The sequence below is a fragment of the Protopterus annectens genome, chromosome 14.part0 (genome assembly GCF_019279795.1).
Source record: "Protopterus annectens isolate FY-2018-M chromosome 14.part0, PAN1.0, whole genome shotgun sequence".
NCBI classification, from domain to species: Eukaryota; Metazoa; Chordata; order Ceratodontiformes; family Protopteridae; genus Protopterus; species Protopterus annectens.
Window position 1 is genome coordinate 1124232630 of NC_056748.1, and position 26367 is coordinate 1124258996.

A 26367-nucleotide genomic window follows, 5' to 3' on the forward strand; every position below is an offset into this window, starting at 1 on the left:
TATAGGGTTATACTTTAGACAGGGCTTCTGTCTTTTCTATACTAGGCTGCAAACTCAATCTGAGGTAATGGGGAGAGGACCATGTTGGGTAGAGCCTTAGCTCAAGAGATTTTTGGCTAGTGCGAGCTGTATAACTGCCAAGTCATGTCCGACAGGTCAGAACCGAACCTTGTATGTGAAGAATGAATGAAGATTGACAACACATATGGAACGTTATGGTAAGGACATAACTTATTTTTTGTTACTTTCACTTACACTACTGTCTTTCACTGTTTATGTTAACTGCAGTGTAAGCGAATGGAACAAACTCTGTCGCCCTTTATTTAACCTACAGAATGTAAGCTTTGCATTTTTTTGGGGGCAGATTACAGTGTAAAGGAAGGGGGAAAGGAATCCTGTTTGTTCTTTTCACTTGCACTGCAGTTCAGCAGTGGTGATGGTTACCTGCCAGAATCATTTGGGAGGTGGGTGAGAGAGTTCGCCCTTTTTGTCCACTGTTGTATGATTTCAGATTATGTATTCCTAGTCATGGGTATGGATATTGCAGGAGGGCATTGTCCTTGGCAATAATACCATTTTTTTATGTGTCAGACCTTTGAAATTTCCACTGAAACCTGATAGTTGTCTGATATATTGAATCTGTGTTAACTTAAACTGTTGATATAGTATAGACCCTTTCTGTGTGTGTGTGTGAGAGAGAGAGACACAAAGAAGGGTAAACCACTGGCTACAAAATACAATGACTTTTCATTTAGTGGCTCAGACAGTGGGGATTCCTGAATATAAAATGGGTTGTAAGGATTTGTTTGCTGCTTTTCTCGCACAAGTAGAACACCAGGAAGAAGTACTTGCGCTTTTGTTTAAAATGAGAGGTGGATTATCCACTGATAAGAAAATAACAAGACCGATGGATGCTTTTGGTAAAGTTAAAATTAAGCGGTTAAGCTATGGGCCATGGCAAATCAGGAGTTCAAATTTTCTTTGGTCCTGGGCTAACCGGTATGATAATTAATGTGGTCGTTAAATGTCTGGGGGGTTTTTGGGGAGGGGGAGCTGCATAAGTTTATTTCATGGTAGTCACAGTTACAATAAAATAGCCACGTTCCTTTATGCCAGGAAAAATCAATTGTTTCTCTTTAACTTTGCAGGACTGAAAGTAAATCGACTTGATATGTATGGAGAGCGATACAAACCATTTAAAGGTGTGAAATATGTGACCAAAGCAGGGAAATTCCAAGTGAGGACATGATAAAACCAAAGGGACATGTAGTCTTTGTGCCAGTACGTCAAGCGATATCAATCAGCGTCCAGTGCTTCTTGTTATGTCAGTGTCTAGAAATGTCTGACATTCAGTCACAATTTTTTTACACTGCAATTGTTGTTTTTTTAATCTTTGCTGTTGTGGTATGTGCTTTGTCTTCTTGCCCCACATGTATTTATTTGCCATTTCAGCAGTATAACAGCTGTTTCGGAACTAATATTTCTTTTGATGCTATTGATTGTGTGTACACAGTGTGTGTGTGCGCGTGTGTGAGTGCGTGCACACGTGTGTGTGTGTGTGTGTGTGTGTGTGTGTGTGTGTGTGTGTGCGTGTGTGTGCGCACGTGTGTTTAACCTGGGGGCGTGGTACAGATCGTAAATGTCTTCTGAGATGGAAGTGGAAACTTCTATCCAGGTAAATTTTTGAAGGGCTTTTTCAAGGTACTCCATCTCACAAGAATTTTAGTAAAGGCTTTCCTGTTGCAAATCTTTTCAGCTTGTAACTATCATGAGTGCATCAATATGGGTAAAACAAGAGCATAGAAGGTGGGCATAACATTCTGTAAATGCATAAAATGGGTAGATTTTCCCTCCCATTTGGAACATGTTTTGGAATTGCAAGGTAGTTAAGCTTGGGAGCCTATTTCCTTGATAGACCATATTTTGAAGACGGACGTTGAGGTTCATCATGAGCTTTGTCATTGCAGGAAATTGTATCATTGGGAAGAAGCTGAGGAATATGTTCAGGCAGCCTGATGCAGCATACCTCCCTCAGTTTTTTTTTGCCACCTGAAATGAGAGGTCATACCATGTTTTCAGAGTTTGCCCCATTTTGTCCTGGCCTTCATCTTATATCAATGATAAGTATATTTTTCTGTATTATGGTACTCAACAATATTGTTGAATTTTCTTTACGTTTGGGATTTTTTTTAAATAAGGCCCTTAGAATCAGTAAATTGGAATTGAGGCTTATCTGCAAACATTGTGAATTTAAGTTGTATTCAAGTTCCACTGTTGTCATTTCACTCCAGTGCTTTCAATAAAATACGATTTCAAGGCAAACTTTTTCATTATTAAATGATAATTAATTAGGTCTCTAGAGACTCTCAATGTTTCTAGAATGTCCCCCTTAGCTAACCTTCTAGCATTTTGGGTCGGGGAGTGTCTAAGCAAGGATGTTTGTCGAGCAGATGCCTGGTTCTAAAACAGCTGTCACATGTTGGGAGCAGATGTGCAAGACTGAGCATGGGGGGATAATTAGGTGCCGGTCTCTTAGATATTTGAGATTCCCCCCTTTTTACTACAGATTATGAACAATATACAAAAGGCTAGACTATCTTTATTAATTGCACCAGAGCTTTATACTTTGGAGTCTTTCCCAGGAAAAAAAATCAGAAGCAAGATCGCCTTTATTTTCTTTTTCAGAGAAGGAAGATAATTATCTGTCATATTTTAACAAAAGTTTCTCCCTTTTGAGATATAGTCATGATTCAGATGAGATGCGGTCTATAACTTCCAGATCCACACCCGAAAACCTTTTTTTCAAGTAAGATTTTAAGCCCATCATTAATGATCATTTAAAGTGGGTCTTTTGAAAATGTGTCTGCCTTTCTTTAAAATGAAAAGTTAATCTTCTAAACATTTACTAACCTAAGCCACCTGTTGTACCTCTTTTTTCTCATTTTTTGAGGATGTTTTCTGCTCAGTGTATTTAAAAACAGATTCATGGTCACCTACTGTTATAAGGCTTAACCAGTTTTATAGGATACATGAAGGGTTTATGTTCGTATATAAGAATATGGTGGTAGGGACCAAGTGAAGGTGGAGCTGGTGTCACAGGAAGTGTTCAGCCACACTGCAGCTCGTTAAATACTATGTTCGGCCACACTGCAGCTCTTTAAATACTAATAGGACAGGATTTGTTGGATAGGGATGGTGAGAAGTTCTACATTTCAGCCACTTTAAGGATTACAGTGATCATTTACCAACACCATGTGGCACAGTATGTCTGACTTCCACAAGCAGGCTGGCAGTTTAATCAAGGATAATTCTAATACTTCCTTGAAAGAGAATATCTCCAGTTTAACCCAAACAGCAGATAAAATTGGGATTCTCATGTAGTGAAGTGTGGTTATAACATTGTGAATTCCTACATTTGGCATTCTCTCAGAATGTTTGGTTGCACACCCAGCCTTTTAATGAGTATTTCAAGGGCTACTTCCTGGATTCACCCTGGATAACTCCTTATGGTTCCTCCCCAGCTGAGAATGTATTGCAGCAATTCAGTGGGAAGCTGCAAAATAACACAGAATGTGAAAGCAATGTTTTTTTTACTCCGGTTCTGAAATGTTAAAGTAGCACTCAAATTCAGGGACATTTTATGGAAAATTGTATAAGCAGCATGAAGGGAAAAAAAACAGCATCAGAAAATGCATTGGAAGTGATGGGAAATGATATTTCTTTATTTTCCTGTTTTCCCAAAAGGAAAACTATTTCTAGATGTGCTTATCTGGACCAAAATTTCTAAAATGGAAAAAGTCAAAATGTAAACATCCAGTCTATTACCCCATGCTGCGCACAATACCTTTTTATTGACTCTGGGCATGCTGGATACTTTCCTACAGTTTCCTGTTCACAAAGGCATGTGATGCTCAGATTTCAGGTCGGAAACTCCCGTTATCGTTTCCTGCCTTTGACCTTTGGCCTTTTTACTGCATCCACACTATTTTCAAGGTGCTTGACACCCCTGCCTTTGACCTTTGGTCTTTTTACTGCATCCACACTATTTTCAAGGTGCTTGACACCCCTGCCTTTGACCTTTGGTCTTTTTACTGCATCCACACTATTTTCAAGGTGCTTGACACCCCTGCCTTTGACCTTTGGTCTTTTTACTGCATCCACACTATTTTCAAGGTGCTTGACACCCACTTGTTTTTGTCTCAGAATGATGGTGTTCAACAGAGCTGAACTTATTTGAAGGATGATCTGAGTCAGGACACTTCTGTTCAGAGCCTTAGCTTTGTGACCCATGAGTTTCAAATGATGTATACGCCCTGTTTTGGATACCAAGACTACTGTGACTTGTGTTATTCAGAACAGAGTTTAACTGATAATGGATTTTTGTCATGCACACTACTCACAAATGACATTTAAATGACGTGGATGTTCCTGATAGCAAATGTCATCCCCCACATTAATGGCTGACAGCAACCTGGGTGTTTGAAGACCAAACAGAAGGTGAGATAGAATTCTGGGGTGGTGTTCTGTTTAGGTGCACCTTTCTAACTGCTGCTGGTAGAGACAGATAGCAGTAACAGTGGTAATATCCAATATAGTGACATGGCTTGGGCAGAAACAAAGTCACTGTGCACTAAGTGTTTTTTTAGGCAGGGGTAGTGCCCTTGCAGCATTCATTGCTCTCCCAGCTGTACATAAGTCCGTCAGCTTGCTGTGGGGTGGGGCTCATTGTGAACATTCATTTGACTTTTGTGATGCAGTGGGTGGTGGGAGTGCACAGCGATTTTGTTAGTTTGCCAGTCCTAAGGAGGAGGGTTACCAGCCAGTGGGGAGAAATAAATGATTCAGTACATCAAGGGAAGGAGACATAATGGAAGGATGGGGAGGGGAAAAGCATTCTATTTTTCAAAAATCCATTTTTTTGTATTTTGAGAGCGCTGTGTACTTGCTCATTTCCCCTGTCATGAAACCATTTGCTTCTCAGAAGCAGTGGGGCCTTCTTCAGTGAATAGAGTGCATCTCCTACCCCCACAGTGAAGGGATATATTCGGGGTATTCGTCAATTCCAGTGCCCTCAGACAGAATGGAACATTGAGGTTCATAGTAGTCTGATGTCATCAGTAGTGGAACTATTTAGAAAAAGTTGATAACTGTGTTAGCTCTTAAAGCTTTCCAGTCAGTCCCACAGTTTGAGACTTCGGAAACATTTAAGGAAAGTGCAAAAGTAGTAAGAATCATTTGCAGAGAGGTGCACTTTCTTGGCTATGAGAGCAGAGAGATAAGCCACTGTAGTTCAAAGATAAATATAAAAACACTGTAGTTAACTACCACTAAAGCTAAAACTGAAAAAAGATAAGTAGTCAAAAATGCACTACATCCAGAAAAACTATAAAATTTAAACTTAAAAATAAAGTAAAATAAATAAACAAACAATATTTCAAACCCCCTGCACTCTCCATGTAAGAGCATTAAGCAGCCATACCTCCCTTACTTAAATGTACTTAACTTCACAGTCACATCACCATAGTATTATGGTACATCAGTCACTTTTCAGAATTATTTTTTCACTTAATGGTCAGGAAGAAACAAATTCTAATCGAGAGCACACACACACACACACACACACACACACACACACACACACACACACACACACACACACACACACACACACACACACACACACACAGACACACACACAGACACACACACAGACACACACACAGAGACACACACACAGACACACACGCAGACACACACACAAAGACACACACACAAAGACACACACACAGAGACACACACACAAAGACACACACACACACACACAAAGACACACACACAAAGACACACACAGACACACACACACACCTGCCACATCAGAAGACCTGTGAATTTTTACCAGGCTTGATAATAAATATCACAGGAGTCTTTGTTTTACACAGACTTCCCTAGGTTTTTGTACCGTTTGTAGGCTGGTAATAATTTGCGAATAGTTAGTAAAGAATAAGGTGATTCTTTAAGTCATTTGTAGTCCACTTTTGCAAAACACACTAGCAGACTCGGTCATTAAGGAAATTTCTCTCTCCCACTAGTGAAAACCAAGCAGCACAATTCTGGACATAACAGAGATGTCAATGTTCAGTAATAGATATACTTGCACCTCAACTAAGCAATCAGTTTTCCGTGATAGTTCCAGACCACCTTTTCTGTCATGCAACAGTAGCCAATAAATCCTCATTCATTTGGAGTCGGGGGCTTCTGTATGCATTTTCTCCAACCCCTCTCGTTACAAAGTTACTTCTGAAGGTAAAACGAAAATAACTAGATGTGATCGTAATAGCGGATGGCCATGCCTCACTTTTCTGACGCAAGTGTCAGTGGCACAAACCATGACAATGCCTCTGCATTCTGACTTAGCAGCCTGATACTGTAAATGCATCTCATATCTTTTAGATTAACAGTCTAGTGAAAGTCAAGCTAGTAATTCACAGATGTCCTTCTGTTCTCATGTTGCAGTATTCTCATATATGGGATCTTCCACCTCAGGCGACCGAATATCCGGCCCATATACCAAAGCTTAAGCCTGGTTGCTGTAAGGGGAGTGGGACGTTACACAAAGGGCCATAATCCGTAGGCCTTTAATGCAATGTCCACATGCACAGACCTCAGAACTTCTCTGCCGCAGTCAAACGTCAGCTTGCTCATTCTGTTCCGCGTTACAGAAGAAGTTAAAGATAAGGTACCCCGCAGGGGAATCTTCTTTGACTTTTGACTGAGCTTGAGTTGCTGTTTATCTGTTGTTAGCCGGCATCATCTAGGAATGGAAAATGTAAGTGTGGTTGGCAAATTCTGCACAAGGATACACACAACTTAGGGCCATTCCATGACTGTACGACCTGTAAAATCTGTCAGTTGTTTTTCCCTAAGACCTTGAGCAGCCATCTGGCAGCCCTTAAATTGTTTGTAGAGAACCAACGACTTGTACACCTGGCCCTCGGTATGGATCCTGAACCTGCCATCGAGGTGGAGTCACCTAAAAAGAAGGCCAAGGTCTCTAGGCCTGATACTGCATCTCCAACTTCAGACATCCCACCAGCTGCTGGTCTAGGGGCTGAGGAATGTCCGAAAGAACTTGTGACTTCAGCTGGTACCATATTAGAAGCCGCCCTTGTTTCTCCATTCTGCACATCCGCGGAAGGTTCTCAACATCGGCCTCTGCCGATGTTGGGGGGGGGCAGGCTCACCCGGATGGCCACCTTTAGTCTCAGAGGGCTCTTTGGCCTCAGACCTTACATCTGACTCTATGCCTTCGGCCTCTCAAACTAGTCAAAAGACTCCTCTCAAGAGAAAACAAAAGAACAGGCATTTGTCTACCCCAGTGGTAGATCAGCCTGACTGGCAAACATTCTCCCATTCACTTTTTAAAGCCTTTATGGCCCTGAGGATTACAGCCTCACACACTCCTGCTCTGCCTACCCTAAGTCCCAGGCCTGCCTCTGCTGGCACCATCTCACCTCCTCAGGCTCGGGAGGAAGACTCTTCTTCCTCTTACTAGTCTCTTACTTATACTTCTCAGCTGGCCTCACCCCTGCAATATTGTTCTCCAGATGAAGACTCCTTGGAAGGAGAGACTCCAGCAGAAGACATTACTTGTGGGGAGACTATCTCCAAAATGCGAGAATACTTTAAGCTTGACTCTACCCAAATAACTGAGGTACAGAAAAGATACTTTGAGCTTCTCCAAATGGAGTCCTCCCCCTCACTCTGCCATTCCCCCAGTAATTTCTGCTTACTTGAACACCTTTGCTGCTGCCTGCAAGACCCCAACCCCCAGCCCCTAAAAGGGCAGACAGGTTCTATAAAGTTCCTGATGATTACAAATACTTCATCAACCCCCCCCCCCACCCCCATGACAGACCCAGCAGTCATTGCTGTAGCACCGGACAGGCAATCTAGGCAAATCCCATCTTCTTCCCTACTGCCATCGGATAAGGCCAGTAAGGAGATGGACAGGCTAGGAAAAAAGATCTACACTTCCTCAACTCTGGCCTTTAGAGCCGTCCATTACCAGACTCGTATGATAAAAGTATGCCCTAGATATAGTTTCCCAGGCATCTACCCTACTCTCCTCCATGCCTGACTCCCCTAATAAGCCTCAAGTTGCCTCAAAACTTTCTTTAGCAGCACAAGTAGCCAGGCATTCCATAAAATGCAACTACAATGCTGCTGAAGCCTCAGCCAGATCAACTTCATCTGCATCTGTGTTACGCAGGTATTCCTGGCTCGGACTTCAGCCTCTGCCAGATGACTTCAAGAACAGGATCCTGGACACAAGTTCCTCTTCGGCAAACAATCTGTAGAACTTTTCAAAAGTCTGCAAGAAAAAAATAAGGAACTGCAGGACTTGAAGCAGCTGCTGGTATCCTCAATTCCTAAGTTTTACAGGAACTACCCAGCTAAACCAAGCTTTTTTAGAAGGGCACCTGCTCCTTCCTCTTCTTCTTCAAAGCAAAGAAAAGGGTCCAGAAAACCCTCATCCCTCGACCTACTTCCTCTCAAGCTACACCCAGACTGTTCTATCCAGACAGACCAGACACTGCGTGACTGCCTAAGTACCCTCAGCCATCTCCTCCTTTCTGCCAGCCTCTCCCACTGTCTCGCTCACTGGCAGCAAATCATCTCAGACTGCCGGGTCCTTTCAGTAGTGGTAAAAGGGGACTTTATGACTTGGCAGGAAAAGCCTATACCAAAAGACATACCCCCTCCAAAAAAACAATCCCACATGATTCGTCAGGTCATTTAGGATTTATTGTCAGAAGACACCATAGAGAGGGTTCCAACAGGACAAGAGGGTCAGGGGTTGTACTCCGGGCTCTTTCTGGTCCCAAAAAAGGAGGGTTCTTAGAAGCCAGTCCTGGACCTTTTCCTTTTAAACCCCTTCTTGCATGTAACTTCATTCTGCATGCTATCCCTGCAAACCCTTCTTCCACTTTTGATACCCAGGGCCTTCATCGCCACTTTGCATCTGAAGGAGGCATATCTCCATATCCCCATCCATCCAGACTTCCAGAGATTTCCATGTTTTTTCTGTGCCATCCTCACATTATCAATTTACTGCTTTGCCCTTTGGTTTGTCCACAGCACCAAGGGTCTTCACAAAGTGCCTAGCCCCAGCAGTAGCCCTCTACAGGACAAAAGGCATACAGGTCTTCCCTTACATGGACGACCTCCTCATCCATGCAGAAGAGGCAAATACTCTTCAGGCACACCTGCAATTCACTATGTCTCTTGTAGGAAGTTTGGGGTTTACTCTCAACCTCCTGAAGTCCTCCCTCAGTTCATCCCAAGACTATATCTTCTTGGGTTGCAGAATAAGGACGGATTTGATGAAGGCCTTCCTCTCTCAAGAAAAAGTCACTTCACTAACCAGCTTTTGCCAAAACCTACTCCAGGTCACCCTCATCTCAGTCAGGGAATTTCTCCACTTGCTGGCTGGATGGCAGCTACCCTTCCCATGCTATCCCTTGACAGGTTACACATTAGGATGTTCCAGTGGTACCTTTAAGAATGTCTGGTCCCAACACAATCACTCTCTGGATTTTCAGGTTCCCTTCCTACCCTGTCTGAGTTAGGGTGGTGGATACAACATATAACGCAGAATTCTAGCCTCCCTCTACAGCCCACCAAGGCAGTCCCAATTCATGTACACAGATGCCTCAGATCTGGGATGGGGGGCCAGTATGAATGGTCTTAATGTGCAAGCCCAATGGGAGCCCTCCCCCAAGAAAAAAATATATCAGTGTGAGGGAAATGACTGCTCCTCTCCTAGCTCTAAAGACCTTTCTCCCGCTCCTACAGCCTGGTCCATTACTAGTCTTCACAGACAACACCACAGTGATGTGGTAGATCAATAATCGGGGGGGGGGGATATCTTTTTTACTTTGCAGGCTGGCCATACAAGCATGTGAGTTGGCCACATAATACAATGGAACCTTGCAGGTGGTCTACATCCCAGCACAGGACAACCATCAAACAGATGCCGTCAGCAGACCATTGTCTCAAAATCATGAATGGATGTTGCACAGAGATGTCTTCGTAGACATTGTCCACCAGTGGGGCACTCCACAGATAGACCTGTTTGCCTCCCCTCAGAACAGACAGCTACAGCTGTTCTGTTCCAGGCTCCCCTCTCCACTAATCTGGAAGGTGGATGCCTTTTCAGTTTCAAGGAAGGGGCTGTTCCTGTATGCATCCCCCCTTCCCTCTCATTCTAAAAGTCCTGCTGAAAATTTAGTGGGACAAGCCAAAAATCTTGTTGGTGACTCCCTATTGGTCAAGGCAGCATTGGTTCCCCCTTCTTCCATCTCTTGCCAAGGGCAATCACCACAAGTTTTCTCACAAGGTGAACCTTCTCATACAGTAGAAGGAATCCCTCATCTGCAAACCCTCAGTGTTACCCTGTGAGTGATAAATTTCTGATCCCTTTCAGACACCTATACTCAGGGGACGTGCTATCTGTCCTGCAGGAAGCCAGAAAACTTACTACCAGGAGTTCCTATTTATCAAAATGGGAAAGGTTCTCCAAATGGTGTCTTCAAAGGCAACTAGACCCCTTCCAGTTGGATGTATCTCTAGTGTTGGCCTACGTGTGTGAGCTCCTAAAATCAGAACTTTCATACTCTTTAGTGAAAATCCATTTGTCAGCCATTTCAGCCTGCTTACCTATTGATCCACGCCTATTATCTAGATTAGAGGTGAAACTTTTTCTCAAGGGGGTTCTCCACTTCAGACAACCAAGAAAACCTGTCCCTCCTCCTTGGGACCTGAACTTTGTTAATGAGAAACTTACCACTGCCCCCCTTGAACCTGCAGCATCTGCCACTTTAAAGATGTGCACCTGGAAAACTGTCTTGTTAGTACCCCTTACCTCAGCTAGCAGAGTCTGTGAGCTGCAGGCACTCATGGCTACTCCACCCTACACCGTTTTTTACAAGGACAGGGTTTCTCTTTGTACTAACCCCTCCTTCTTGCCAAAAGTGGTCAGTGAATGGTCCCTTAACCAGTCTATCCATTTACCCACCTTCTTCCCTTCGCCACAGAATGACAGTGAGTGTGCACTTCATTCCCTAGATGTTCACAGACAACTGAGGTTTTATCTGGATAAGACTAAGGACATTAGAAAATCCAACCAACTCTTTGTATCCTTTCACCCCAGGGCGCTGGGGAAAGCTGTATCCAAACAGACATTGTCCTCCTGGATCTGTAAAACTATATCCTTCTGTTATCTTTCTGTAGTAAAGAGCTGCACCACACAGAGCCCTCTCCACCTGAACAGTGGCCTCTTCAGGGGCTTACCTCAAAGATGTTCATACAGCTACTACCCTAAAGGCAGTAGCATGGTTTTCTTTACACACTTTCACTAAGCACTGTAGATTGGACAACAGAGCTAGGGCAGGATTTGCCTTAGCCATCCTCCATGAATTCCTGGAGACTGCCACCTCTTCCTCCACCCTTTTCTGTGCATGAGCTGTGGTAATCTCCTACATGTGAGAGTACTACAACATGAGATTAGAAGGACATAGATTAGTTGTATAAAAGTTTGCCATAACCATAGATGTCCTTGTCTTTCTTGTTGCAGTATTCCTTCCTTCCCTCCTACCCCCCTAGAGAGCCTTTTTTCCCTATCTGGATGGCATCCTTCCTCTAGCCTTACACTATTGTCTGACTGGGCAGTAATTTCTGAGGTCAGTGCATGCAGATGGCACATTTATGGCCTACGGTTTATGACCCTGCATGTGACATCCCAAGCACCTTACAGCAACCATGCTTAAGCTTTGGTATATGAGCCGTTTGCTCAGTCACCCGAGGCGGAAGATCCCACATGTGAAAATATTGCAACATGGAAAAGTAGGGCATCTATGGTTATGGTAAGAGTTTGCACAAATAATCTGTCTTTTCAACTAATTCTCTTTCTGTACTTTAAAAGGTACTAACATTTATAAGTACTGGAAGCTGCATTTCTCTGTATTGAGCAGATTTGTTTCGTTGGTGTCACGAGATAGTTTTTGCTCCAGATGTTTCAGTTATTTAGATATTACTGTTTCCAGGAATTTTTACTTAATATTGGTCTTTCCTTTCCTTCCGTAAAGGTATCTCTCTTAAGCTGCCTTGAAAAATGTTCTTAGTTGCAATTACCTCAGCAAGCAGCCTTTGTAAACTTCAGGCCTTAATGTGTAGAGCCGGGTCTATATTACCAAAGCGAAAAACCCTATTCCCGAATACCTAAACCTCAACACCTATACCGCGAACCACGAAAATCCCGAACGCACTAAACCGCGAAAAATAAAAATATCGAACTGTCATAGTCGGCCAACCCCACCACCCGCAACATACTACCTACCCAAAGAAAATAAACCGCACAGATGCACTAACCAAACCCTTCTTCTAACCCAAGGTAAAGCACTAAAACCCTACCTCTAAGCCAACACTAAACCCCACATACACAACTAACTATGTACTATCCTTAACCCCTCCCTAACGTCCGTAACTATTGCACACGTCCTCTACACACATACACCCAAACAAAATAAATAATCCACATACATACATTTAACAAAACCCTACCTCCAAAACTACACTACACTAAACCCCACATACACAACTATCTATACACCATCCTTAACCCCTCCCTAACCCTAAGGTCCATAACTGCAGCACACTTCCCCTACAGACATACACCCAAACAAAATAAACAATACACATACACATACATACACTTAAAATAACCCTACTTCTAACACTACACTAAACCTTACATACATTGCCAATCTATACACTTACCTTAACCCAAATCCTAACACTAAAGTCCTATCTATTGCACACTTACCTTATGGAGCTATACCGCAGACGGGCCAACCAAAACAAATCGACATTTTGGAATTCACAGTATTGTACGTTTGGGATTTCCATACTTCATGCAATACGGGTTGACGTCTTCATATTCACTCGTACGTTTTTTCATGTTCACAATATAGACCTGTAGAGCCATATACCTTTTTCTGCAAGTACAGGATGCCTAAAATATCCATTCTACCTAAAGCAGTCACTGAATGTTATCAAGTTTAATTACTTTTTTCTTTACATAATAAAAATAATTTAAACTTTTACTGTACCTGGATATTCACAGGACATGGATAGCTTTTTTTTTCCCTTTCTTCAAAAGGATGCAAGATTACACTGTCATCCAGTAGACCATTTCTGAAGGATTTAACTGTCTGCATTGTGCTTATTTTAATGTAGTATAACACTTGACCAAGCAGGTTAGGGCCACTACCTCTGCATTCTTTTACAGGAACATGCCTATGAGGGTTTTGTTTGTTTTTCTATTCATGCTTTTCAGGTTGGGAAATTAGATGTCCAGGCTAAAATAATGTCGGGTTTTGCTTCATTTGTCTTTCAGTAAATGCTTTGGATCATTCATTCACTATAGGTGATCTATAGGGGATTTGAGGATCTGCTTCTAGGTATTATCCCAGTGCCCCCGCTATAGGGGATCTGAGGTGTACTTCTAGGTATTATCCCAGTGCACACACTATAGGGATCTGTGGATGTTCTTCGTGTTTCACTGTTGCAGTCATTACATTTGGGTAATCTGCTGGCAGGTTGCCCTCAGTCGGCCTGAATTCCAAAGTCTTGGGTCCTGCGTCGGTTGCTGTCTTCTCTTCCATGACGTCAGGGGTATAAAACATGCAGCTGACGCCATTTTCTTCAGTCTTTCATGCCACGTGGTGCCCGAAGCAGAAGCATTTTGCAAGTGCCGGTCGGCATACTACTGAAATATTTGAGTTTGAGTTTCAGAACCGAAGTCTTCACTAAAGCTAAGTACCCCATTGGGGAAACTTTTTTCTTGCTTTTTACCGATGTCAGAAAAAGTTAATAATTGTATTACTTGTGGGAAGCAAATACCTCATAAGGATTTCCATTTATACTGTATTCCTTGCCTAGGCCCTGATCACAATGTGCCTGGCTGTCGGCTTTGTGCTAAATTTAACCAACGCACTATTAAGCGTCGGTATATTTTTGCATCTAAGTATTTTGGAAACAGATTTAACTACCCAGAAATGTTGTCTGATAGCAATCCGACTACCGGAGTACATAAAAAACGCAAAGAAAAGGACAGAGAAAGGCAGCCGAGATCCAAAACCGATGAAGCTTCTCCTAAGCCAGTCGCCGGTTCGCCGGTACTCAATGAGGCACTTTCGCAGCCCCTGATATCCACTACCTTCGGGTCGCAGGCCTCTACCGACACCCATGTGGAGTCCGGCATGCCGCAAAATACTCAAGGTATTGGACCGACGAATGTATCTCCCTCAGATGTGTCCGGAGCCGCTGAGCAGGCACCAGCTTCTGAGGGTGTAGTCAGACCTCAACATTTTTTATATCAAACCGACGAAAGCTGCAAAACCAAAGGCAAAGACACCTTCTAAAACTAAAAAAACGATGCCTGAGCCACGTGCACAGGCCTCTATGACTAAAAAACAGATGATCAAAATGGCTGAAGACCTTATTACCTTGATCAGGGTACCCATCCCCCTCCAGATAAGAGGCCTAGGCAAGACACTAACTATGAATCTTCAGATCAGGTTTCTATTTCTTCTGATTTCTCTACTGATCAGGAATTATCTTTACCTCCCTATGAGAATTCTGATGCTGAGGAGTCTATTCCATCTGCATCTCCTCCTGAGGATTATTCATTTGGAGAAACATTGCATACTTTGAGGGAGCATTTTCACTGGGAGAATCAAGACTTCTCAGAATCAAAAAAGAGGCTCAGGGATTTCCTTCTTCTCCCTCAGCACAAGCCTTTAGCCATTCCCCCTGTTTTAGACATTGTGGATGATGTGATTTCGGAGTCAAGCTTAACCCCTGACTCCTTACCTCTGGCTCCCAGTAAGCCTGACAGGTATTACAGGGTCCCTGACTCTCATAAATTTTTATTTAGAAACCCTGCTGCTGATCCTGAAAGAATTTCACAGGGACCAAAGGGAGTTAAGGCCTTAACAGCAAAAAACCCTACCCCCTCCAACAGAGATTCAAGGGTACTGGACAGATGGGGAAAAAAGGTTTATACGTCTGCAACCTTGGCAATCAGGGCCTTAAACTGTCAATTTCATATCGCCAACAACATGTTATGGGATTGCTGAAACAGAAAATGATGTTGATTTCAGAATGTGCAGAAAATAAGGAATTGCAGGAATTATTGCATGCAGCTGAATAAGTTGGAAAGCATACTTTGCAATGTGGTTTTGATTCTTTAAAGGCCTCCTGCAGGGCTGTAGTTACTGGATCTGTGCTTAGGAGGCATGCCTGGTTAAAGGAACAAAATTTGCCTGATCATGTTAAAGCTAAATTGCTAGATGCACCTTTACAGCATGATTCTCTGTTTGGTATTAAGGCAGAAGAGGTTTTAAAGAAAATGGAAGACATAGCTAAGTCTATGCAAACTGTTAAAGATTTCTTACAAGTGCAGCCACCTAGATTCAGTAGACACTGGCCTACAAAAAACTGGTAGTCTCCTGTGTCAGACAGAGCTCAAAGGGGCAAATCCAGACGCCCTAAGGGTTCCAGGTATCAGGCTCAAGACTCATACAGGTAAAAGCAATGGGGCACATCCACCTCCAAATCTGGAGGAGATAAAGCGCAAACCTACAGAAAGCAATCCCAATGACTTCCCTCTGCCTACACCAAGCACTTATCTTTTGGCAGCACCCATAGGGGGGGGAAATTAGCACTTTTTGCTCAAAATTGGCAGTTAATAACCCAGGACAAGTGGGTACTAAACATCGTATCACAGCGATACAGATTCCATTTCCACACTCTGCCAATGACAAATGGTTTGCCAGATCTGCCAAAAAAAACAATGGGCAGAAGCACAGAAACAGGTTACGTCCCTCATGGATATGGGGGCCATTCAGACAGTACCAGAACAGGAAAAAGGACAAGGTTTTTACTAAAGACTGTTCTTGGTACCCAGAAAGGACAAGGCCTGGCAGCCAGTACTGGATTTATCGATTTTGAACACATACCTGGGCATTCCAAAATTCAAAATGCTCACTTTGCAACAGCTTCTGCCCATGCTGGGCAAGAATGCTTGGCTGGTGACTTTAGACCTAAAAGAGGTATACCTGCATGTCCCAATAAGACAATCGTGCAGAAGATACCTCAGATTCAAGGCTGGCTTAATGCATTACCAATTCTCTGCACTGCCCTTTGGCTTATCTACTGCGCCCAGGGTCTTTACAAAGTGCCTGGCACCATTAATTGCATTTTGCAAACAAAGAAGTATTCAAATATATCCTTACTTGGACGACTGTCTCATTCAAGCAGAGAACAAGGACACTCTTCTACGACACCTGGCATTTGTGAAAAGGCTTCTAACATGCCTAGGGTGCACAATAAATGAAAAGAAATCACAACTGGTACCCGCTCAAAAGATAATATTCCTGGGTGCAAGCTTGAATACAACTGCCCAGATGGCTTACCTCATGCCAGACAAACAAAGGCAACTGACTACTTACTTCAAACTGATGGCAACAAAAACCTAGTCTTCTGCAAGACAAATTCTGCAGGCTCTGGGCTTCATGGCCTCCTGCATCCTACTAATTCCATATGCAAGACTACATATGAGGAAACTTCAGTGGTACCTAAAAAGTTTATGGAGTCAACATTCACACAGTCTGGAAACAATGATTCTTCTCATCCCCTGCCTGCAACAAGAGTTTCTATGGTGGGCAAAGGCCTGTCACCAAAACATGGGACGGCCCTTCACTTTACCCCCTGCCAGCCAAACCTTAACAGACGCATCAGATTATGCCTAGGGGGCCCACATGGCAGGAAGATACATTCAGGGCATATGGACACCAAATCAAATGCATCTACATATCAACCAGAAAGAGATGCTAGCTGTTCAAAATGCCCTAACAGCTTTCAAGGACTTACTTCATCCAGGACAACTACTGATAAAGACGGACAACACCACAGTCATGTGGTATATAAACAAGCAAGGGGGCACACACTCATACCCCCTTTGCAGATTAGCCATGGCACTGTGGGACACAGCTTTGACCTACCAAATAAATCTTCAAGCTCAATTCCTGCCAGGAAAACATAACACTCTGGCAGACGATTTAAGCAGAAGCCTTATGGATCCTCACGAGTGGAAACTAAATCCACAAGTCTTCAGCATGATAGCAGAGAAATGGGGGAGCCCAGACATAGACATATTTGCCTCTCCTCAGAATTATCAACTGAAAAGATTCTGCACAAGGACTTATCACAGACAAGCATGGAAAGTAGACGCCCTATCCTTCAGTGTACGCCTTTCCTCCTCTGCCTCTTCTACCCAAGGTCCTCCTAAAAGTCCGACAAGAAAAGCCAAAGATGATATTAATTTCCCCCGACTGGCCCTGCCAGTACTGGTACCCAATCCTAAGGAACTTGTCTCAATACCCAGCTTAGACCTTGCCTCAAAAACCACAGCTACTGTCCCAGCAAAACAATCAGATCCTGCACAATCAACTACAGACTCTGAACCTGACAGCATGGCTAATTCTGTAATCATACAAACGACACCTCTCAGTAAAGCTGTGATGGATGTCATTTTGGAAGCCAGAAGGCCTAGTACTAGAAAATCTTATGCTGACAAATGGAAGAGATTCTGTGCTTGGAATCAAGCACAAGGAACTGATACAGCAGAACCGCATATTTCTCCGATATTACAATACTTCACTAAGATGTTTGACAAAAGGCCTATCTTATTCATCAATCAAAATCCATGCCTGTGCCATTTCGGCTCATTACAATACAGAGCCACCAATCTTTTCTCATCCTTTACTAAAGCAGTATCTTAGAAGAGCCAAAAATTTAAGGCCTCCTAGATTATCACCATTACCTGTATGGGACCTCAGTTATGTGTTGGAAAAGCTCACCCTGCCTCCATTTGAACCAGCTGCTACCGCTGATATAAAGTTCTTATCATGGAAGACAGCTCTGCTACTAGCAATTACTTCAGCAAGAAGAGTGTCAGAGCTACAGGCCCTCATGGCTGTAGAGCCTTTTATCATATTTTACCCAGAAAGGGTGTCTCTGAGGGCAAATCCTGCTTTTATGCCTAAGGTCGTTTCCAGAGTGACTATTAACCAAACAATTTATCTGCCAACTTTTTATCCAAATCTGCAGAACAAAGGGGAGAGAGTTCTGCATTCCTTGAACGTACACAGACAGCTAAGATTCTACTTGAGCAGGACTAAAGCTCTAAGAAAAACTGTGCAATTACTAGTGTCATATGCTGCAGGATCAGAAGGAAAGGCTATTTCAAAGCAAACACTTTCAAAGTGGATAAGCCATTGCATCCATTTCTGCTACTTACACCATGGCAAACCTGTGCCCAAGGGCATTAGGTCTCACTCCACCAGGGCTGCAGCTACTTCAGCAGCCTTTCTCAGAGGAGTACCAACCAAGGACATTCTAGAGGCTGCTACTTGGAGTTCTGTTCACACCTTTACAAAGCATTACCATTTGCCTCTCTACTCTAAGTCCAGGGCAGGCTTTTCCACTGCAGTGCTGCAGGGCCTTGTAGCCTCACCTAATGCTGTTTAGCTCCAGACTCCAACCATAGCTGTGGGATTCTAGCCAAATATAATGACTGCAGCAGTGAAACACAAAGAACATAGTACAGTTTTGTACACTTATCATAAATGTAGATGTTCGAGTGTATTCACTGTTGCAGTCCAGCTTACCCTCCCACCATCCTCCTGTCATTCTACAGTTTATCTTTCCTTCTCTATCTTCTACAACCTATGTGGTGTATTTGCTTGCAGATGAAGGTAATGTTTATATTGATGCATGTATATATATATATATATATATATATATATATATATATAAATATTTAGAATATTGCTACCTTTTTGGGGGCACCTGACATCGGGGGGCAAGAAAAAGTAAAGAAAATGGCGTTGGCTGCATGTTTTATACCCCTGACGACCTGACGTCATGGTAGAGAAGACAGCAACCGACGCAGGACCCAAGACTTTGGAATTCAGGCCGACTGAGGGCAAACTGCCAGCAGATTACCCAAATGTAATGACTGCAACAGTGAATACACTTGAACATCTACATTTATGGTAAGTGTACAAAACTGTACTGTGTGCTTCTAGGTATTATTCCAGTGCACCCACTGTAGGGAATCTGAGGCTGTGCTTCTAGATATTATCCCAGTGCACCCACTGTAGGGAGTATGAGGGTGTGCTTCTAGGTATTAACCCAGTGCACCCACTGTAAGGAATCTGAGGGTGTGCTTCTAGGTATTACCCAGTGCACACACTATAGGGATCGCTGGGTGTGCTTCTAGGTATTATCCCAGTGCACCCACTGTAGGGAATCTGAGGGTGTGCTTCTAGGTATTAGTCCAGTGCACCCACTGTAGGGAATCTGAGGGTGTGCTTCTAGGTATTAGTCCAGTGCACCCACTGTAGGGAATCTGAGGGTGTGCTTCTAGGTATTAGTCCAGTGCACCCACTGTAGGGAATCTGAGGGTGTGCTTCTAGGTATTAGTCCAGTGCACCCACTGTAGGGAATCTGAGGGTGTGCTTCTAGGTATTAGTCCAGTGCACCCACTGTAGGGAATCTGAGGGTGTGCTTCTAGGTATTAGTCCAGTGCACCCACTGTAGGGAATCTGAGGGTGTGCTTCTAGGTATTATCCCAGTGCACCCACTGTAGGGAATCTGAGGGTGTGCTTCTAGGTATTAGTCCAGTGCACACACTGTAGGGATCGCTGGGTGTGCTTCTAGGTATTATCTCAGTGCACACAGTATAGGAATCTGAGGGTGTGCTTCTAGGTATTAGTCCAGTGCACCCACTGTAGGGAATCTGAGGGTGTGCTTCTAGGTATTATCCCAGTGCTAACATGGCTTTCTGCAGCAGTGATTAAGGTGAACATGTTACAGTTATACAGCTAGACACCATGACAGTAGATGTCCAAATTGGATGCACATGACTCAGTTCTGTGAATAGACATGTGCATTCATAGATGAAGAAAAAGAATGTTTTGTAGAAACCTCTCTCTACAAATATAAAACTTTTGATTGCACAGAATTCACAGACTCAACTAACTGGGAGTTGACTAGTTAGCATGTTTCTGTTCCAATCATTGCTACAGGATAAGCTTTCAGCCACCGTACTCCCTGGTTCTGTGCTTGTGTCGTTTTGTTGGTATTTAATCGTAGGATTATACAAATTATAAGGCAATTGAGCCAGGAGACCATTTCTGCCTTTCTAATACCCACCCTTAGATGTTGTCTCCCTTTTCAAGAAGGAGCAGGTCGCGCATACCAGCTGTGAATTTGTGAATATCCATCCTGTGGTTCGGCTCCTTTTAAAAGGCAAACAGTGTAAAACACTGCTTAAATTGGAGAGGGAGTTTGTTCCAGAGAAAGGGTAGGTACTGCATGACAAATGTATTCCTCCTGTTTGTCATATTTATTTGTTGAAATAGATACTAATCACATTTAGTATTACAGGGTTTGCATTGTGTTTATTGGGTATGTGTCGTTTACCTTTAAATTTTAGAAGATTATTGTTGTCACTGATAGCAAAAAAATATAAACTGTGTCCTTTACTGGTTTTTATTTATTTTTTTGATTTGTTTTACATTTTGGTTCTTTTACACACTTAAATGTTTTATTCTTAGGCTCCTGCAGCATTTGTTAGAATGGCATTTTAGTTTCTTCTGGGTGAAATGATGTATGTAGTGCACTCTTATTAAAGCCAGGCAGCCTCCCATGTCCATACATTTTGGTTCCTTCTGGGTGAAATGATATATGTAGTGTACTCTTATTAAAGCCAGGCAGCTTCCCTGCAGCATTTGTTAGAATGGCATTTTGGTTCCTTCTGTGTGAAATGATATATGTAGTGCACTCTTATTAAAGCCATGTCCATGATATACAAGATGCATCTGCATGTCTCTTAACACTTGAAGCTGCTGAAACAATCTGGCTGGAACACTGATGTCCACCTTAAGCTATTTCTCAATCATATTGCAGTTTCCTACAGTAGTAATTTTGCCATTCATACATGTATGTATTCGGGTCTATATTATAACATCGAAGATGTAAAACTTCGAATGTTATAATATCAAACCCACTACATCGAAGGATGAAAATAGCAAAGCCCCGGAACATCAAATTCTTACCTAGGGTAAGATTTCAGTGGGCCGTTCTGTGGCTTCAGTGTTTCCTCCACTGTAGTGCGATAGTGTTAGGTTTAGGGTTAGGGTGCAGGTTAAGGTAAGTGGATAGTTAGGAATGTATGTATGGTTTAGTGTAGGGTTGGGTTTTGTTAACTGTATGTGTGTGTATTAATTAGTTTGTTTGTGTATAGTTTCGTAGGGTATGTGTGCGATAGTTACGGACCTTAGGGTTAAGGTTAGTGGATAATAGGAATGTATGTACTGTTTAGTATAGGATTTTGTTAAGTGTATGTGTGTGGTTTATTTATTTTGGTGTGCTTGTGTTGTGTGTGTTTCTCGGAACAGTGAATTTTTTCCCTGGGAAAAAATTTGCTGTTCTGAGTGTTCGATGTTATCATATTTTGAAATTCCAAGTTCGAACTTATGGTGTTCGATATTTATGATATAGACCCACTTATTCTCACAGTACTGTAATGTACTGATTTATGTTCCCTAGTTTTCACTGTCATAGATAGAAATTGGGCTTTTCTATTGGTGGGATTTGCATATTAAAGCTAAGTGTTTGTGGACCTCAGTTTAATGTTCTTGTACTCTTGCCCATCTCCTACGTCGTTATAGTTTCTCTTAGCAACATTTCTTTTATCCTGATCTGTTCTCAGCCTGCACCGAGTGTGGGTGTGATTATACGGCAGATAGTCCAATAACTCCATGAAAAGTGTAGCCTCTGCTTGAAAGGCTTTTAGACATAGTAAACTGTAGATAGATAGCTGCTGCATTACTCTAGGTATCATGAAGTGTGAAGTCTTGGCTCTACAGCATTGCAGTTGATGCTTTTTTCGGTCATAACCAGCCAGCACCTTGTATTGCAGTGTGCCAGGTTTTGAGCAGTTAATAGTAAAATACTTGCACAATATTAATTTTTTTGTATTGTCTAAAGTGGCTTTATACAAATGTTTAGACTGTGTACTGTATAATTTTGTCTACATTGTAGTAACTGTAAATCTGAAATGGAACAATTGTAATTATTTTATTGTACATAATGATACAAAAAAAATCTCAGTAACATAATGCTGACCTTGCTGCATATAAACCACGTTAAATTAACGCTGAAATTATTAACATAATTTTGTATGCTTTAACAAAAAAATAAAACATTCATTTAGTTGCATTTTGTATTTCTTTTGTTTTCCTAGAGCCAGCTTCTACCTGTTATTTTTTGTAAATGTGATACATATTTTTAACACTGTAATACAGTAAGCATACAACAGCACCAATTTACACATGTATTATGGCATAAATACAGGCGTGATTGAGAGAAAAATATAGTATTATGTATGTTGATTTGTTATTAAACGCTTTCCTTAAGAGTCACATAAAATATGTTGATATATTTAACGTTGCCCAGAGTGGAAAAAATCATGAAGTATTAAACTTGCTACAAATGATATATTGTATACCTTTTTTAGCATGTGATTGAAAAGGCATCTCAAAGTTGCACTTTGTGCATACTTTATATGTGTGAACGTTTCAACCATTCATCAATGACTTGTAATGTTTAAGACTTCACTCAGGCAGGCAAGTACCACATAGTGGATTTTACGTGTGTTTTTTTTTTGCATGTAGAGAATTTTACAAATGTTTTACTCTAGTATTAGTTTTGAGGAAACTTCTTGTTCCAGGCTCCACAAAGTCTGCTCTTCACTTTTTCCCTTAAAACTGTTCAAACTCTCAAAGTAATCACTCTCTTCTCTTTCTAAAGCCCTGCACTTGCTCAGCTCTTATAAAGAAACACTAACTAAAGCACTACACCCTCCTTGACTTCTCATAAATACTAGGCTCCCGATTGGTCCTTCCTGATCAAATGAAAAATCAGTTCCCTTCCCTAATCTGATCAGTAAAAAAACAGTTCCCTATACTAATCTGGTATGTCCAAGGGTCAGTTTCAAGGTTAATCTCCAGTCCAGCTGGTGAATCTGGGAATTTTGAGGCAGTTACAATTGCCTTATGTACACAGACAACCCTCTCCTCCTTCCAACAAACTCTAATACATGTGAGAGATGCAGTTACGCAGCCAAACTGGAGGCATAGCTCTCTCAACCCAAGACTGGCACAGTCAGTCAGGAGGAAAAGGTAACCACCCGCACCACAAATCCAGTCTCACACAGACCTATCGCATCTGCATACCCAACACATAAACACACAAAAACATACTCGGAGGCTGTAAATAAAAATGTGCCTAAACAGCAAAGACCTCCTAAGCAGATATCCAAGCAACAGCCACCCCTCAACAATACCCACGAGTCACATATCTCACAAAATCAGTGTGCCTCACAGTCACAGCCCTTAAGGCCAAACAACACACCAAATATACTTGTTATAGGGGACTCTATTGTCTGGCACACTGACGTCCCGCTCACCAGACTGAACAAGGAGAAGGTCACTCTAAGCTGCCTGTCGGGTGCCAGCATCCGCCACATAACGCAAGCACTCAGATCACTCCAAAGCAAGTACAAGTATGACTCCATCATTGTCCATGGTGGTGTGAATGACCTGAGATGTACCACCCTGGACTTCATGAAAAGAGACATAGAGGAGCTCTCTGACCATGTAGCCCAGGCTGGTATGACCCTGACCTTGAGTAGCATCTTGCCATCACCAAGAATGATGCCACAGTATAAAGACAAAATGATCGTTTCAACAATTGGCTAAAGTATTGGTGTCATTCAAAGGGGATCCAGTGTCTGTCAGCCTGGGATGACATGCTCGAAAAGCCACGTTGCTTCTCTAGGGACGGCTTTCACTTGTCACCCTTAGGCTTTCGTATACTGGCCAAGGCTCTTGCCACCCCCATAGTGCCTTTTTTAGGCAAGGCTCAAAGGACAAACCCACCTCCATAGACAACCCAAGGATAAAAAAACTAAAGGTAATGCTACTCAATGCCAGAAGTCTAAACCTCAAGATGCACGCACTCGAGGCTCTCCTCAGTATGGAGAAAATCGATGTCTGTGCAGTAACAAAAACCTGGTTCAAGGCTCCTCAGAGCATCCCAGCACTACCAGGTTATAACTCATACCATGCGTTTTGGCCCCAAAACTCAGACCAAAGCACAAAAGGAGGGGGAGTATCTATATTCATCAAAGATACCTACACCTCCAGATTAGTGGCACTGCATGAAGCATCGGAAACCATCCATGTGCAACTAACAGCGGGCAAAACTGCCTTTCAGTTTGTAGCCTGCTACAGAACACCCTCCCTATTACAGCAACCCCACTTGGCATTCCTGAGAACACTAGAGAATATGAAGGTCTCTCCAAACACTATGTTATTGGGTGACTTCCACTACCCAAACATTGACTGGGAAAACTACTCAAGCCCAAACACCCTCGCCCAACGGTTCCTTGAATTTATAAACTCTAACGTGATGGAACAACTGGTCACCACTCCCACAAGAGGGAACAACATATTGGACCTGGTCATCACCAACATGGGGACTCTATGTTCCACACCACAGGTAAACTCCTCATTGGTAAGATCAGACCATAAACAAATTTCCCTGGACATCCATATCCCGTCCCCACCCCAGCCAAGGAAATCACTGAAAGAATTTCTCAAAAGCCAACTTTGTACTTCTCAAGACTGAGGTGGAATCATTCAAAGCCCCTGGGCCAGAGGATAATACAGCCAAATCTGCAGAATCCTTTACAAATGCATTCTATGAGCACCTGCAGGAATGCATGGATCGTGCTATCCCAAATAAAACCAAGACTCACTCCTCCAAAAACAGGAGACCAGTCTGGTGGACCCCGGCCATAAATAAGCTATACAACAGAAGGAGGAAGCTACTACATGACAGAGCAAAATCCCAAAAAGGGAAGGCATCTCTGATCAGTATTAGCAAGAAACTTTGATCCCTCATAAAATCATCAAAGGCCAGTTTCGAAATAAAAATTGCCCTAGACACTAAAGATAATCACAAGGCCTTCTTTAGTTATGTCAGGAATATGGGTGGAAACTCCCAGATATACTCTGAATTGCTGCAATACGGTACAAAATGTACCGAACCTACAGACATAGCCAACATCCTGGCTGACAGATTCAGTGCAAACTTCTCCTCCCCTTCCCCCCCAAAGGAGAAAATGCCTATCCCAACTGAATGTAACCTCCCTGACATCACAGATGCACAGGTGAAAGCTGCCCTCTCCAAAGCAAAAAACACAGCATCTATGGGACCGGACGGTGTCCCAGGCTGTGTCTTACATGAGCTCCAAGAAGAACTGAACCCTCACATTAAGTCACTGTTCAAACTTAGCCTTACTACAGGATATGTACCCAAAGAATGGCGTACAGCTACAGTGGCCCCACTCTACAAAGGTGGTGCCACAACGGACCCCGGGAACTATCGCCCCATAAGCCTGACTAGTCTGGTCTGTAAAGCTATGGAGCGTATTATCATGGAACTCATAAAGAAAGACATTGGGAGCCTCCAGACACTGGACCCTACCCAATTCGGCTTTAAGGGCAGATCTTGCCTCTTAAACCTAGTTGATTTCTTTGAAACAGTTACCAAAGCCATAGATGAGGGCAAGGTAGTCCACACAGCCTACCTGGACCTTACAAAAGCCTTTGACACAATACCCCACTCGGGCATCATAAATAAGCTTACCAGCTTAAATATCAACCCCTATATTACAAGATGGGTTGCAAACTGGCTCAGAGATAGAACCCACATGGTCAGAATTGCAGGTGCCATGTCTGAATCCAAACCAGTTACAAGTGGTGTCCCACAGGGCTCAGTTCTGGGACCTCTCTTGTTCGGTATATACTTCTCTGAGGTTCAGGCTAACACGGGGGGATTATGGCTGACAAAGTTCGCAGATGACTGCAAACTGGGGGCCATAATTGAATCTCTAGCTGACACAAGCATCCTCCAAAAGGGTCTCACAGAGACGGATGCTTGGTGCCAGAGCCACGGCCTCAAGCTAAATGCTAAAAAGTGCATAGTCATCCCCTTTGGGAAAAACAAGGTGCCCACAACTTACCACATAGGTGGTAATCCATTAAGTACGGAAGAAGTAATTAGAGATTTGGGGACCAACGTAGATAGTAATCTCTCCTTTGATAA

The 26367-nt window shown here is 42.8% G+C and overlaps 1 protein-coding gene and 1 long non-coding RNA gene across 3 annotated transcripts in view; both read left to right on the plus strand.

The window, feature by feature from the left end:
- Positions 1-5652, plus strand: part of LOC122789446 (AP-3 complex subunit mu-1) — a 243651-nt gene extending 237999 nt beyond the window's left edge. The window contains exons 9-10 of one of the 2 annotated variants that reach the window (XR_006362810.1): positions 1149-4113; positions 4174-5652. Coding sequence is in view for 1 of the 2 variants with exons in the window: in XM_044056909.1 (XP_043912844.1) it covers positions 1149-1249 (101 nt within the window). In the remaining variant the exon portion in view is untranslated. Of the gene's footprint in view, positions 1-1148 lie in introns of both variants that reach the window. The other variant, XM_044056909.1, reaches the window with a different exon arrangement.
- A 13480-nt stretch (positions 5653-19132) lies between these two features.
- Positions 19133-22413, plus strand: LOC122789449. Its single transcript, XR_006362811.1, has 2 exons — positions 19133-19751; positions 19946-22413. It is a non-coding gene; the product is annotated as an uncharacterized LOC122789449 (long non-coding RNA).
- Positions 22414-26367: the final 3954 nt, after the last annotated feature.